Raw genomic sequence first — 15,788 nt, 5'->3', positions numbered from 1 at the left:
GGGGAGTTAATTTACTTTAAACTGATCTTTCTCATCTTAAACATTACATTTTGAAATTATACTCAATACATAAAAAGCTTGGATTTTTAAAAAATTGTATCACAAGTGAGTCTTGAAGGCCTTGCCTCTCTTGTTTTTGTTTGTGTTGAAATTGTGAGCAGCGAAAATATTCAGTTCCCAGAGTTATGTGTGTGACTAGGTGCTGTAGCATGCATGTGCACGCTTACACATATAAATTTTATGATTGTGGGTTTGTGAAGGATAAAAGTGTTCACCTTTGTATTTATTTGTTTTGAAGTTGTCTTCATATTGTTTGCAGTAAGAAGATTAATTTCCGGATGTATGTGTGTGTGACCTAGTGCTGTGCCTGCATACGTGTGCACTGCATGTATACATGTTTGAAAGTGGCGTGGGTGTGTGAAGGCTGTATCATATATACGCAAATTATGTAAATATGCAGTTGTAATAAAGTATTGACATGCAAAATATGTGCGTTTTTGTTTCTTTGAAATCAAGTATGAATATGAAAATATGTGTGTTTTTGTTTACAACGCAGGTTCTGATTAATTGTATTGACATTTTACCTATAAAAATGTTTAGAACGTATTTGTAACAAAAGTAAGTAACTTTCTTAGTTTCACTCAAATACTGTTATTATCATTCTTCTTATAACATCTTATAAAATCATGTTGCTTATAGCCCAGCCATTTGAAGGCCGATTCCTATTATCAAAGTATTCCCTAAAATAAGTTAGTGATCATGGATTTTTCTTCTTTATTTCTCATTTAAAAAAATCATTATAAAAATTCATAAGAAAAAGAAGAAAAACACACACAAAAACAACAAATAAACATACACAAAGCACACACACTTTTTTTTAATTTTATAAAGCTTGTGTCCACGACAGCTGATGTTTATAAGCAAGATCAAACACAGCTGTCACTACAGTCATCCACAGATTCTCTGTACAAAACTTCAACACTGATTTTACGTACAAGCGTCTAAAAACCACATATTAACTCTCTCCATACGAACGGTGAAAGAGGCGACGTTAACAGCGTTTTACCCCAACTACCATCATCAAAATATTGCAAGTGGAAGGCTCTTATACTGAAGAGGTGAATGTTGACAAAGAATACCACAATTCTGACAACGGAAGCTAAAGGTTGGGTCATTCAGACACCCACAGGACATCCGAGGGGTCTGTGTAGAGGAGAAGAGAGGACTGGCCGTACTGAGTGAGTTAAACTTTATATATTCAGCTAGTTTCAGTTTCTCAAGGATGCATCAGAGCGTTCGGAAAAATCCACATACGCTGCAAGATATCTGCTAGGCAGATGCCTGACATAACCCAATCTGCTAGTCAAACCATGAGAGCATGCATAATTTGTGCACCTATCAGAGCGATTTCTTCCACAGAACTTTGCCACCAGAGGGAAACAATTGTGTTGCCATGGGTTCTTTTTTGTGTGGTAAACTGTGCATGCTGCATAGAGGACCTCAAGTTTATCATCTCATCCAAAAGACTAGACACTCAGTTTGATTTTCCAGTCTAACTTTGGAGAACGGGCAAGAACAAGAAATGAACCTTCACCTTCACTGATACTGTATTTACAGACAGGTATCTTAACCATTTTGCCACCTTCCCAGAAGTAAAATGAGTAACACGCGAGAGAGAGAGAGAGGGAGAGAGAGAGAATGGTATCTTGAGAACGACAGAGAGACAGACAGAGAAAGTAGGATCAATACATTGTCACACCACATGCCCTTGCTATTGTCTCAATGACTGGCAATGGAAATCAGAGTCAACAGAGTAGACCCTGAAGAGGTTTTTTTTTTTGTTTTTTTTTGCTCCTTCCAAGACTTAAGCATGCTGTGAGCTCAAATGGGAAGACTAGAGGACCATAAAACTGAGGGTCATCCACTTCACAGATGTGTCACTGGGAGTGTTGCTTAATTTCCTGACCAGCACTACAGGTATCTGTATCTCTTGGGCCTGGAGTGGATGATGTCGGTCTGGATTTATGAGTACAGCCTTTGTCAAGTGTTTTGGTTTGCTTGGCAAACCTTAGTCAACTGTCAAGTGTGGTAGTGTGACCTTTGTCAAGTAGTCCCATAACCTAGATGGACCTCAGTGGCAGCACTGTTGCTGTCTTGTTCATCATTTATCAGGTGATTCCCCCCCCCGTCTCCTTGACAAAGGCGGCAGTACATTGCAGGTCCTCCAGTCCTCTGTACAGCTTCCGGGCCGCTGGGATTGGGTCGGGCCAGGTTTTCTCTCGGGGCGCTTGGTGGAGCGGGCAGGACTGCAGCAGATGTTCTGTTGTCTGGCTGCCTGTTCTGCAGGGGCATTGCTCTGTGTCGCTGATACGGAGTTTCGTGTATATAGGTGGTGTTTCAGGCGGTTGTGGCCTGTCCTGAGCCTGAAAATGGCTACCTGCTCTCGATGAGTCAGCAGGTAGTACAGGTCTGCTCTGTTGTGGCGTGGATGCTGCTGCTTCCACTTGTTCTGAAGCTTGGCCTTAATGACGTGGCAGCACTGTCATCACACCTATTATTATTGTTCACCATCGTTAAAATATAGGAAACAAAATCATGTCCCAAAATCTCTGGGACCCAAAAAAGGAAAAAAAAGATGAAGAAGAAAAAAAAAAGAAAGAAATAGGAGCCCACACCAGACCACCACCACAAACAACAGTGCACCACCACCATCAACACACCAACAGATAAATTTCCTTCTTTTTTTTTTTCTTTTTTTTTTTTTTATTGACCTCACCAACACACTAACCAACACACACACTCACCACTGTGTGTGCACATTTTTTGTTACTTCAGAGGCAGTCGTTAGCAAGAAAACAACATCAACAAAAAGTTTTGGGTTATTAGATCTGAGCATGTCACAACAGTCTTCAGGAATACAGAGGCTATACAACACAGTATGTTCCAAAGTCCTTTCACAAACAAATGGGGTGACCAACATAGAGATAAAATCAACAGCTCAAACAATGCAAAAAAAAAAAAAAAGAAAAAAAAAAAAAAAGACCCATCCCTCTGACAATCTTGCACACAAATTTGTGGAGTTAATCACAGCACACTTGCAAGCAAACACATCCCACAAAACAAATCTGTATCTGATAATACTTTGAAAGTAACTCATTGAGTCATTATCCAATTGTGTGCTCACAGATTCTGGTATACAGCATTTCTCTACTCCCTCAAATGTTTTTTCTCCAAAAATTGTTTCACAGATGATGCCAATGATTATCTAAAAAAAAAAAAGAAAAAAAAGGAAGGAATAAAAAAAGAATATATATAAAAAATAAAAATTTAAAGCTCTTCTTTCAAAAATTCAATCCATCTCAATGATTTTCTGAGAAAAATAATAAAACCAAGCCCAAAACCACAATGTTACACTTCAACAAAAAATCTCATGAATCAAAACAAGTCATCCTGAACCAACAACACACAATCTCAAAAGTGACCAACAAATATGCGTTAAAAAAAAAAGGGAAGTATTAGGGAAAAAAAAAAAAGATGATAATTCATCAAGTTATGCCTTGCACTACAACCACAGATTTGTTTCACTGCTGGATCAATGAAGTTTCATTCAAACAAAAGGAGACTGATGGCAGAATGGTTAAGACGCTCAGCTGCCAATACAGAGAGTCCCAAAGGGTGTGGGGTTTGAATCCCGCTCTCGCCCTTTCTCTCACCTCTGACTGGAAAATCAAACTGATCGTCCAGTCATTCGGATGAGTCAATAAAACGAGGTCCCTTGTGTAGTATGCACTTGGCACACACACACACGTACACACACACACGTACAGACACACACACAAACACACACACACACAGACACACAAACATACAGAGAAACAAACACACACACACAGAAACACACACACATTCCCCAGACTCAAAATTGGATGCCTGCATTTGTGTGTGTGTGTGTGTGTGTATGTCGGCCTACTAACTGCTTGTTAAGTAGAACAATTTGTGAATCTTTTTTGTTGTTGGTGTTAAATTATATAGGCTCAGGGGCAATACCTTGTGGCTGTTTTGTTTACGGAAGAGTGCAGGGAGAATGAGACTGAACTTGTATGTGAATGTTTGTTGCCTCCCTTTAGTCTAGTCTGTCTTCCACTCTCTTGCGTAACACTTTCCTTTATACACTACTTTACTCCTTTCTGTCTAAAAAAAAAACACTTATAGTGAATAGACGTTAAACTGAAGAAAACACACACACACACACTTTCCTTTATACACTACTTTACTCCTTTCCATCTAAAAACACTTATAGTGAATAGACGTTAAACTGAAACACATACACACACACACACACACAAACACACACACACAATGGCATCGTGAGTGTTATCCTCTGGCAAAATTTCTGTAGAAGAAATCCATTCTGATAGGTACACATGTACTCAAGGCCTGACTAAGCACAAAGGGATATGCGCTGCTGGTCAGGCATCTGCCTAACAGATGTGGTGTAGCAGCATATATATGGATTTGTCCAAACGCAGTGACACCTCCTTGAGAAACTGAAACTCCAGTTCATTTCTTTCGATTGTTTTTGTTTGTTTGGTTGTTGTTGTTTTTTCATTTCCAATTCAAATTTTTAGTAAACTTTTTCAGTAATGAAGTATGAGCTTCCAGCTCCAAAGAAAATGCCCAAAAGGGTTACCTTCCAATGTGAAAAAAACAAACATTGATCCTCTTACAGTGTTTGCAAATGGAAAAAAAAAAGAAAAAAAAAGAAAAAAAAGAAGAAAAGATTAATGAATAAAATAATTTTTAAAAAGCAAAGCAAACCAAACCAACCAATGTTTCCATACAGTTTGTTTCTGCAATTGTATAATCCCTTTCATTATTCAATTTAGATATCAAACCAAACACCACTGGCACTTTATACAAAATTTTAAAAGCTTGCTGTGTAAAAAATTCCATTCAACAATATATTATATGTTACTTTCACACACGCAACTTTCACTTAACTTTTCCAATCAGCCTCAAATTCACATGGTCCCATGGTAGCAGGTTATTCTTCTTCTTCGTACTTGGGCTGCAACTCCCATGTTCACTGTTATGTACACGAGTGGCTCTCAAGTGTACAATCGTTTTTTCCCCCCGCCATGTAGGCAGCCATACTCCGTTTTTGGGGGGTACCAGGTTATTCAACTTTCAAGGATTAATAATTAAAAAAAATCTCTGTCCATTCCTCTTCTGTTTCAATATTCACTGACTTGCTGCTTGCAGACTACATGTGTGAAGTGATGGCCTGGAGGTAACGCGTCCACCAAGGAAGCGAGAGAATCTGAGCGTGCTGGCTCGAATCACAGCTCAGCCGCTGATATTTTCTCCCCCTCCACAAGACCTTGACTGGTGGTCTGGACGCTAGTCATTTGGATGAGACGATAAACCGAGGTCCGTGTGCAGCATGCACTTAGCATTTGTAAAAGAACCCACGGCAACAAAAGGGTTGTTCCTGACAAAATTCTGTAGAAAAATCCACTTCGATAGGAAAAACAAATAAAACTGCACGCAGGAAAAAATACAAAAAAATGGGTGGCGCTGTAGTGTAGCGACGCGCTCTCCCTGGGGAGAGCAGCCCAAATTTCACACAGAGAAATCTGTTGTGATCAAAAGAAATACAAATACAAAATACAAATATACATTCATTCTCATATGTCAGACCTCTGGAAGTTTCAAAAGCTGACTGCTTCGGTTTGTATTTTTCTCTCAGAAAATTTCAAAATACTTACAATCATCTCCTGACACAGTTACCACTTATAAACTTTTAACATCCTCTTAACACTTTCACTGCTAAACCTTGGTGAAATAGGTCAGTGCGGCAGTGCTGTCACCATTTTTTGTGTACAATTTAGTGTAGTTGATTCTACTGATCTTCTTCTTCTGCGTTCACTCATATGCACACGAGTGGGCTTTTATGTGTATGACCATTTTTACCCCGCCATGTAGGCAGCCATACTCCGTTTTCGGGGGTGTGCATGCTGGGTATGTTTTTGTTTCCATAACCCACCGAACGCTGACATGGATTACAGGATCTTTAATGTGCGTATTTGATCTTCTGCTTGCATATACACACGAAGGGGGTTCAGGCACTAGCAGGTCTGCACACATGTTGATCTGGGAGATCGTAAAAATCTCCACCCTTTACCCACCAGGCGCCGTCACCGTGATTCGAACCCGGGACCCTCAGATTGACAGTCCAACACTTTAACCACTCGGCTATTGCGCCCGTCATTTTCTACTGATCAAATATAATGCAATCCCAGGTGGCTTGAGTCCTGATACAGAGCAGAAATAAAGGAAAAATAAAACAACTCATTAAAAAGAAAAGCCAGTATAAAATTTGTATTCAATGCCCAGAGTACTTGCCCCAGTGGCCAAATAATGTGCGACTGATGTTTAACTGTAAGACAAACCCAGGCTGCACTCCACCTCAGCCAATCAGGGGCCGAATTCAAGAGAACATCGTGCATGAGGGTAAATGTGTACCTGCGGGTTATCTGCCTGAGACAAGGCAAACTGCCTGAGGGTAAGCAACATCCAGTATTCATGAACACGAGAGTCTACCCGCGTGTCTACAAACCTGAAGGCAATTTACCCTTACTACCTGCCAAGGGTGACTGCCCACGAAGCAGAGGTAAATATGGCGGATCCTTTTGCAGCATTTTTCTTTCTTTTTTTTTCCAAAGGGAAAACAGGTATGCTTTATGGATAGCATGTGTTTTACGAACTCTCTTGACAATGTTCCGATCTGTGGTGCAACGAAAAGTGAAACAGAGCATGCGCAGACGGGAATCGTCGAGATTAAAAAAAAAAAAAGACGATGGGTTTGCTGTCTGAGCGAACCGCATGTCTTGAATACGAAGGTAACTTGTCCTTCAAGGTAAACTGTACCCGTGGGTCCCAACCATGTCAAAGATAACTTTTCCTTCAAGGTAAACTGTACCCGTGGGTCCCAGCCATGTCAAAGATAACTTATCCTTCAAGGTAAACTGTACCCGTGGGTCCCAGCCATGTCAAAGATAACTTATCCTTCAAGGTAAACTGTACCCGTGGGTCCCAGCCATGTCAAAGATAACTTTTCCTTCAAGGTAAACTGTACCCGTGGGTCCCAACCATGTCAAAGATAACTTGCCTGAAGGCGAAATGAATTTTGTCTTGAATACAGCCCCAGATGTTTTCTTTCCATAAGCCCCGAATTCACCCCCTTCTTATTGTTGTTTGTTTGTTTGTATTTCATCTGTTGACAAAACATGCATCTGTTTTTAGCTTCTGGTCTGTCTTCTATTTTGATTTGTGCCTTCTTTATATGTTCAACTTTTTGTGACTTTCCTTTGTAGCCTCTTGTATAACAATCGTTTAATATTTTCTCTCTCCATTTTACAACTCTGTTATTGAACATAATTCTTTCCTCTACCTTACTCTTCTGATGACATTTTTTGCAGTTTTATGAAGCTCGTTCCACTAACCTTTCACCTTCAAATTTTACTTTCTTCCAGTAGTAGTAGTAGCAATAAAGAAAATTTAAAACACTGGTCTGAATTAAAAACCTGCGCACTTCAAAGCATGTCACAAGAACAGAAAACATTCACACAAAATACAGTTCATCAAAACACATCTGCAGTGATTTTGACCTCTGTTCATACCTGTTCACCAGCTTGTGCCCACATTATTTAAGTCTTGTACCACAACCTCCTGTATAGCTACTCTCATGTAACAGCAAGACTGCACAAGTCATTTAGATTTATAACCAAATATCCTCCATAGATGGTCACTGAAAAAGTTAAGAGTAACATTTTGTTACAAAATCAGACTTTTTACACTATTTTGCAATGGCTTAAACTCCCCCCCCCCCCCCCATATTCCCTCTGCCGATCAACGGAAAACTACTGTTTCAAATGTACAGGACATATTTTATAAACAATTGTCCATAGACAGCAATGAATTGAAACCATTGTTTGAAAGCAAGGGCCAGGACAAACTATTTTTCTTCTGTAGCTTTTCATCCAGAATTGAGAAGCTTGTGTCACTTTTCTCTCCCCCCCCCTCCCCAAACACCACCAGCAAAATATGTTTATAGCTACAATGTCCTGCAAACTATCAAAATTCAACAGAGGTGTGGACTACCGCATCCAAAACTAGAGGTGTCAAAAAGCTGTGTGGCATAACATGCCCACTTTAAGGTTGTGGAAATTTTAATTTCACCACGGGCCGAGTGGGTAAACAGGTCTGACTCCCTATTAGGAGAGCTGTAAATAATGTTTGTGGATAGACAACTGTGTGATCACTAACACCACAGATACAATACAAACAGTTCACACACATGCACACACACACACACACACACACACAGATGTTCATCAATCGGAAAGAATCAACTGGGCATTCTTTGTAAGATGGACTGTGGTATGCGCCCTGAGAGATATTTTCTCAATTTCTGCATGATCATGTCTTCTTACTTCATTTAACATAGTCTGCAAAGATACCAAACTCACGCAGTGGCATATGCATCAGGTGATGGCAAAAACTAAAAAAATCTATTGTCAGTACGAAGGCAGATGCGGTTTCGGGACACATCCATGATGGTGCGATACGGACAGAGTACAGACCCTCAAGCTTGCATGGGGAAGCCACAGGCATGCAACTTATCGTGGTAAAAACCACACAGCCTACGGACTTGGCACCAACGGTAATTTGATAGATGTTAATTGCAATGCTTCTGAACATTTTCCACATGATGTAGAAAAACACCAACAAAGGAAAAAAAACCAACAACCAAACAACACACAAACCAATCTTAATGACAGCATTTACACCAAAACACGCTACGTAACTTTACTAAATTATGAATTTCATGAAAAAACATTTCTCAACGTGCAGTGATCTGTCTCACAAAGTGCAGAAACCACAACTTGGCAGCGCAGGTATACTGTTAGAAACACACAGCACAATAACCTTGTTCTGAACTACTAATACAAACTGATCAGCAGTTGAGTTTTAGTTGAAACTGAGGAGCAGTTGTGCCAGGATAATCTCTTCAAAACTGAACATCTTCAGAAACATGTATCATATTTATACCAAATATAATACCAACCAAACCCTATGCAACCACACACACACACACACACATTTACATCTAAAGTCTATTTCATAATCTACAAGTTGCTTCACTGCATTTGTTACGAACACCACATTTGTGACCAGTATTTTAAGAAAAAAGAAAAAAAGTGTGGCATATGATATAGTATCAGTATCAGTAGCTCAAGGAGGCGTCACTGCGTTCGGTCAAATCCATATACGCTACACCACATCTGCCAAGCAGATGCCTGACCAGCAGCGTAACCCAACGTGCTTAGTCAGGCCTTGAGAGAAAAAAAAGAAAAGAAAAAAAAAGAAAGATATAAATCGCTCCAAAGCATAGGAACAATCTCTCAGCAGGTTTGAAGAGAAAATGAACAGTCCTGAATGCTGGCAATGAAATGCTCCACCTCACACACACATGTGCGCGCGCGCGCACACACACACACACACACACACAAAGCCACCAACCATATCGAAGAAGCTTGAACCAGCAAAGAACATGAAACGAGTTCAGTTGTCATTCATTCCCAGTCCCAGACAACTCAAAAATCCCTAAGGGTCACTTTCCTCACCGTCCACAACAAAAAAAACGACAGGATAATAAATTAATGATCTGACTGTTAAGGCTGATGATGTTGGCAAAAACGGACTTTGAACCCATCTCGCATTTCACTGATGGCTCAACCGCAGCTAAAAACCCATCAGTCATGTCTTGTGTGCATGCCAACGGAGCTTCATTTTCACAGCAGCATCTGCTTTCTTTCAACAAGCCAAATCGGTGGCTCAGGCTTAGGCTTGCGGGGATGGTGATGGTGGTGGTGGTGTATGCATGTGTGTGATGGGGTGTGGGTGTGGGTGGGGGTGGTGGGAAAGGTGGGGAGGGGGGCCTGGAGGGGTGGGGGTGGGTGTCAGAGGAAGCTATTTCTTGTTAACTGTCAACAATTTGAGTTTTTATCTCTGTGACAATTCCAAGACTGGACCGTCCATCTTTTTACCCGGTGTTTTGCGTTTTCTTTTTTTCACTTTCCCCCAATGCAAAACACCCACATCCGTGTACGAGTACCTTACATGGAATGACCCACACAATTTCAAAATTAGACAGTGTCTTTCAAAATTTGTGAAACAACATCTTTCTTTTTGTAAAACGGAACAGCTTTGCAATCTCCTGAACGGAAAGTTTACAACTTAAAAAAAAAAAAAAAAAAAAAAAAAATCTCATCATCATTCAGTGTATCTGGACAGAGAGAATCAATGTGTGCAGTAAAACACTGAATTTGTCAACAATCACCTACTTTCACCACCAGTCAATTTAGAGTACAAAATTCCCTTGTGGTATAAACACAGGAAAGACAGTGGCTAAGAATAGCTGGGGATTCCCCCTACGATGTATAGAAAATATGGCCTATCCTACCACCGAACATTAAGAGCAGTAGGTTCATGGATAACAGACCAATGAATGGTCACCTTTCAATGACATGGGTCCTCTACCACGCCTATGAATACATGCGAGCTTGGCGGTGAAAGGGTTAAACAAAATTCCTCACCCTCCACTGTATTGTAAGAATCTTTACAACTCTGTCTCCTCCATGTCAGCAATCTGCATGCAAACCTGCAGGCCAAGGGGTACCCTCCCCTCCCCCACCCGTACACACACACACCCTGCACTTCCCCATCATGTAGTTTTTTTTCTTCTTCTTTCTTCTTCTGCGTTCACTCGTATGCACACGAGTGGGCTTTTACGTGTATGACCGTTTTTACCCCGCCATGTAGGCAGCCATACTCCGCTTTCGGGGGTGGGCATGCTGGGTATGTTCTTGTTTCCATAACCCACCGAACGCTGACATGGATTACAGGATCTTTAACGTGCGTATTTGATCTTCTGCTTGCATATACACACGAAGGGGGTTCAGGCACTAGCAGGTCTGCACATATGTTGACCTGGGAGATCGGAAAAATCTCCACCCTTTACCCACCAGGCGCCGTCACCGTGATTCAAACCCGGGACCCTCAGATTGACAGTCCCATCGCTTTAACCACTCGGCTACTGCGCCCGTCTTCTTCTTCTTTCCTTTTATTTAATTCATTCAACTGTCTGAAAAAGATGCGGGGTAGTGGATGAACAAACATTTCCATGAAATTCTTGACTGTGCCAACCCCCTCACCCAACCCCGATGTTTAATTATTCTTTGAGCTTAGTAACCAGTCAGGTCTGAATGCACAATATACAATGAGGTAAACTTAGCTGCACAATGAGCACTGTAAGCTAAGGTCTGAAAGCACTGAACACAAGTCTTAAAGTACTCAAACACAGGCCTCTTAATGCACTAAAACACCAGTCTAAAATGTCCTCAAAGGTCTCGTAATGCACTGGACACCACTCTATATACATGTACACAAACAAAGGCCTTGTAAAGCAGTAAACACCAGTCTAAATATACATGAACAGATCCTTTAATGCACTAAAACACCAGTCTAACTGTACACAAACACAGGTCTCTTAAAGCACTGAACATAAGTTATTTGAAGGGACTAGGAAGCATGCTGACACGACAACTCTGAATGCACTAAACACAAAAGTTTGAATGCACTAATCCCAGTGAATTGGCAGGTCTGTATGTACTCAGCATGTCTGAATACTTGAATGCATCCAACAATAACATTATGGGTCTGAAAGTACTGAACATGCTAAACCTTGTGGGACTGCGTGCACTGAGACAGGTGCAGATGTACCAAGCTTCTTACCCTCAAGGGTCTGAGCACACCCATCAGTGTGACTGGATGGGTTTGAATGCACTAACAGCAAAGAGAATTCACAGTACAAGCACAGTACAAGAGCACACTGAACAAGCCGGTCACCAAAAACCCGACAGCTCATAAAGCGTACACACAGAAAGGCATGAAAATATCAACCACAAAACACCCTAAATAAACACACGCTGAAGCTGATTTCAACCTAAACACACACTGTAGCTTATTTCAACCTGAATTCCTGACAGAAACCCTAACTCGATGCCCTATACACAAAAATAATAACCTGTCAATGTTTTTTTAATTTTTTTTTGCAGCCTCATGTTTTGTGTTCCTGTTTGAGAACAAGTATTATGCCGAAATGAACTTGACAGGAAAGAAGCAAACGCCTATCGTAACGACTGATGGACGATACCATGGGTCCCCACGCTGAAATATCGCCCTCACGCTTTCCTGCGACAGTCTGCCTCACACAAACATGTTGAAAAAAACACAAAATCAAATTTTCTCATTTTTTCTGTTTTTTCATTCGCCAGACAAAACAAGCAGTGTGGTGGTGGTAGCTCACAGCACACATTGTTGGCTGGGTACTTCAGTCACAGTCAATAAGTTTTTCTCTTTCTCTTCTTCCACATTCAACAAACAACTCTCACATGAAAATGCTCCTGAACGGAAACTTTGTGTCCATGACTGTAGTAGAACTGCCCCTTCATGGCAAAAAGAACAACAGAAAAAAGTCTTTCTGTCGCTGTGCAAACACATCCCTTCGGACAGAAGTCTTCTCACTGGCGTTCCTCACATACCCAAGTTTTCAACCCCTGATGCGCCCACTGACCGCTTTACAACTCAGCCAAGGACACACCCACACACTTGTTGGTAAGGTAGGAGTGATGAACCCCCCCCTGACTAAATTTCCTCAGAGCTCCCAGCACTGCTGACTATTTATTGGGGGTGGAGGGGGGGGGGGGAGTTGAAAGGAAATCCCAAACAGCTTCACTTCCACAGCAGAAAAGCAAATCTTTCACAGGCGAAAGCAAATGTTCCACAGCTGAAAGCTTATCTTCCACAGCTGAAAACGAATCCCAGACACTTTCACTTCCTCAGCTGAAAGCAATTCTCAGAGACACTTTCACTTCCACAGCAAAGAAAGCCGATCTTCCACAGCTGAAAGCAAATCCCAGACGCTTTAAGCCCCCGGGCTGTCATAACTGTGGAAAGCCAAACTCCAGGCACTTTCAAGCTCCGCAGCATGAACACGATAAAGCAAATCTTCCACAGCTGGAAACAAACCCCAGATACTTTCACTTCCACGGGACAGAAAGCAAATCTTCCACAGCTGAAAGCAAATCCAAGACACTTTCTCCGCTTTCGTTAACTGCTGTGAGTCACATTCCAGGCACTTTCACTTCCCACAGCTGAATAAACAACAACAACTGCAACAAAACAAACCAACCACCTTCTCACAGTTTCATCACCCTTCACATCGGTTCGATTATCCCTTTCACTTTCACAAACACTTTCAATGCCTCCTCCGTCGCCACCACCGTGGTAAGAGACATCTGCTGACACTGTTCCACACTTCCTCCTCCTCTTCTCCTCGCTCAGTTCTGTTAACTCAGTCAGTACGGCCAGTCCTCTCTTCTCCTCTACACAGACCCCTCGGATGTCCAGTGAGTGTCTGAATGACCCAACCTTTAGCTTCCGTCGTCAGAATTGTGGTATTCTTTGTCAACATTCACCTCTTCAGTATAAGAGCCTTCCACTTGCAATATTTTGATGATGGTAATTGGGGTGAAGCGCTGTTAACGTCGTCTCTTTCGCCGTTCGTATGGAGAGAGTTAAGTCCCTGGCTGGGGTGCCACTACAGAAGAAAAACTGTTTATCAGATTCCGCGCCTTTCGTCTCCATGGGGGTGTTGGGTGACTGAATCATCATCAAGCACACACAGAGGAGGAGAGTTTCAGGGCTGTTGCCGCTTTTTTTTTTTTTTAAATAATTTTTTAATTTTTTATCTCTTTTTGACTCACTTGTGTAAACAAAGTGAGTCTATGTTTTAACCCGGTGTTCGGTTGTCTGTGTGTGTGTGTGTGTGTCCGTGTGTCTGTGGTAAACTTTAACATTGACATTTTCTCTGCAAATACTTTGTCAGTTGACACCAAATTAGGCATAAAATAGGAAAAATTCAGTTCTTTCCAGTCATCTTGTTTAAAACAATATTGCACCTCTGGGATGGGCACAAAAAAATAAAGAATGAAGCCTAATTATATGCAAACTGCATTTACTGTTATATTTATATTTTTTGTATTCTCTAAACTTGGCACTTTGATCTGATATTCTGACCCAACAACTAGAGGAGTCATTTTTTTTCATTTTTTGTTCAAACAGGAAATTCTTTTGCTAAGCATGGAAGTTTTATTTATTTTGCAAACGTTTTGGTGCAGACAGTAAAAAAAGGGAAATTACTCTGTAATTAATGCTAGGGGACTTAATTTATCACAAGTGAGTCTTGAAGGCCTTGCCTCTCTTTTTTTTTTTTTTATATGATTGTTTTTCTCAATCCCCCTGACAACACGCACAGATGAGCCTTTGTCTTGATCGGTGTTGGGTGACCGACTTATCACCAGCGACACAAAGAGTTTCAGAGGTTGCTGTCGATTTTTGTTGTTGTTGTTCTTCTCAATCCCCTTGACAACAAACACAGATGAGCCTTTGTCTTGATCGGCGATCGGTGTTGGGCAACCAACGACTAATTACCAGCCAAGAGGAGAGTTTCTAAGGTTGTTGTCGTTTTTTTGTTGTTATTGTTGCTGTTTGTCTGTCTATTTCTCTATCCCCTCCATACTATGTGATGATGAACAGATAGGAGTTTCAGATGATGTTGTCGGTTTTTTTGTTGTTGTTGCTGTTTGTCTGTCTATTTCTCTATCCCCTCCATACTACGTGACAATGAAGAGATAGAGTTTCAGACGATGTTGTTGTTTGTTGTTGATGTTTGTCTGTCTTTTTTCTCTGTCCCCTCTACACTTTGTGATGATGAACAGATAGGAGAGTTTCAGATGCTGCTGTCGATTTTTGTTGTTGTTGTTGTTTGTCTGTCTATTTCTCCGTTCCCTCCACACTGTGTGATGATGAACAGAGTTTCAGATGATGTTGTCGTTGTTTTGTTGTTGATGTTGTTGTTTGTCTTTTTTCTCTGTCCCCTCTACACTTTGTGACGATGAACAAAGGGGGAGGAGAAGGAGGAAAGGGTGGAGGAGGGTGAGGAGTGTGGGGGCCTTGGGGGCGGGGGGGGTGAGGGGAGTGTCAATGGCGCAGCAGGTTGTCCCCGGCCTTGCCTCCCTTGGTGACAGCCTGAGTGGCCTGCTCCTTCACCCGGCCCGGCTCCGTCAGGATGCTGGTCGTCATGCTCAGGTGTCGCAGGGCGTTCAGCACCGCTGTTGGGTATTGGCGGGAAGGGGGAGGAAAGATATACATATATTTAAAAAAACAAACTTTTCAAAGATTATTTTATCTTATTTCATCAATTCAAATTTTCATTAGGTTAGCAACAAACAGTTATTTTCATCTTAAAGAGATTAAAATTTTTTTTTTATTTTCTTATTTTTTTTAGAACTTTTAAAAGATTATTTCAACTTATTTCATGAATTCAAATTTTCATTACATTAGCAACAAACAGTTATTTTCATCTTTTTTTCTTTTCTTTACAAATTCAAATTTTCATGTTAGCAAGAAACAGTTAAACTTTTTTGTTCTTTGTTTTGGTATAAATCCAGATTTTCATAAAGTAAAGAGCAAAAAATTTTTAAAAATATGAGATGCTTCAGAGTATGTTTGTTGCCATAAACGTTTTGAAAAATTATCAGTGATTGTACACACACAGGCTCATTCAAGTATACACACACCACCACATAACGCCCTTTCTC

At 41.0% G+C, this 15,788-nt stretch overlaps 1 protein-coding gene across 2 annotated transcripts in view; it reads right to left on the bottom strand.

Annotated features, from left to right (window-relative positions):
- Positions 1 to 3,375: 3,375 nt before the first annotated feature.
- LOC143288354 (MLX-interacting protein-like) overlaps positions 3,376 to 15,788 on the bottom strand; it is a 100,190-nt gene continuing 87,777 nt past the window's right edge. For both annotated transcript variants that reach the window (XM_076596737.1, XM_076596738.1), the window contains exon 18: positions 3,376 to 15,299. In XM_076596737.1, coding sequence (XP_076452852.1) covers positions 15,169 to 15,299 — 131 coding nt within the window. In that variant the 3' untranslated portion in view covers positions 3,376 to 15,168. The remainder of the gene's footprint in view (positions 15,300 to 15,788) is intronic.

The sequence above is a fragment of the Babylonia areolata genome, chromosome 12 (assembly GCF_041734735.1).
Source record: "Babylonia areolata isolate BAREFJ2019XMU chromosome 12, ASM4173473v1, whole genome shotgun sequence".
Classification (NCBI taxonomy): domain Eukaryota; kingdom Metazoa; phylum Mollusca; class Gastropoda; order Neogastropoda; family Buccinidae; genus Babylonia; species Babylonia areolata.
Note: the sequence above shows the minus strand (reverse complement) of the source record. Positions and strands in the feature narration are given on the sequence as shown.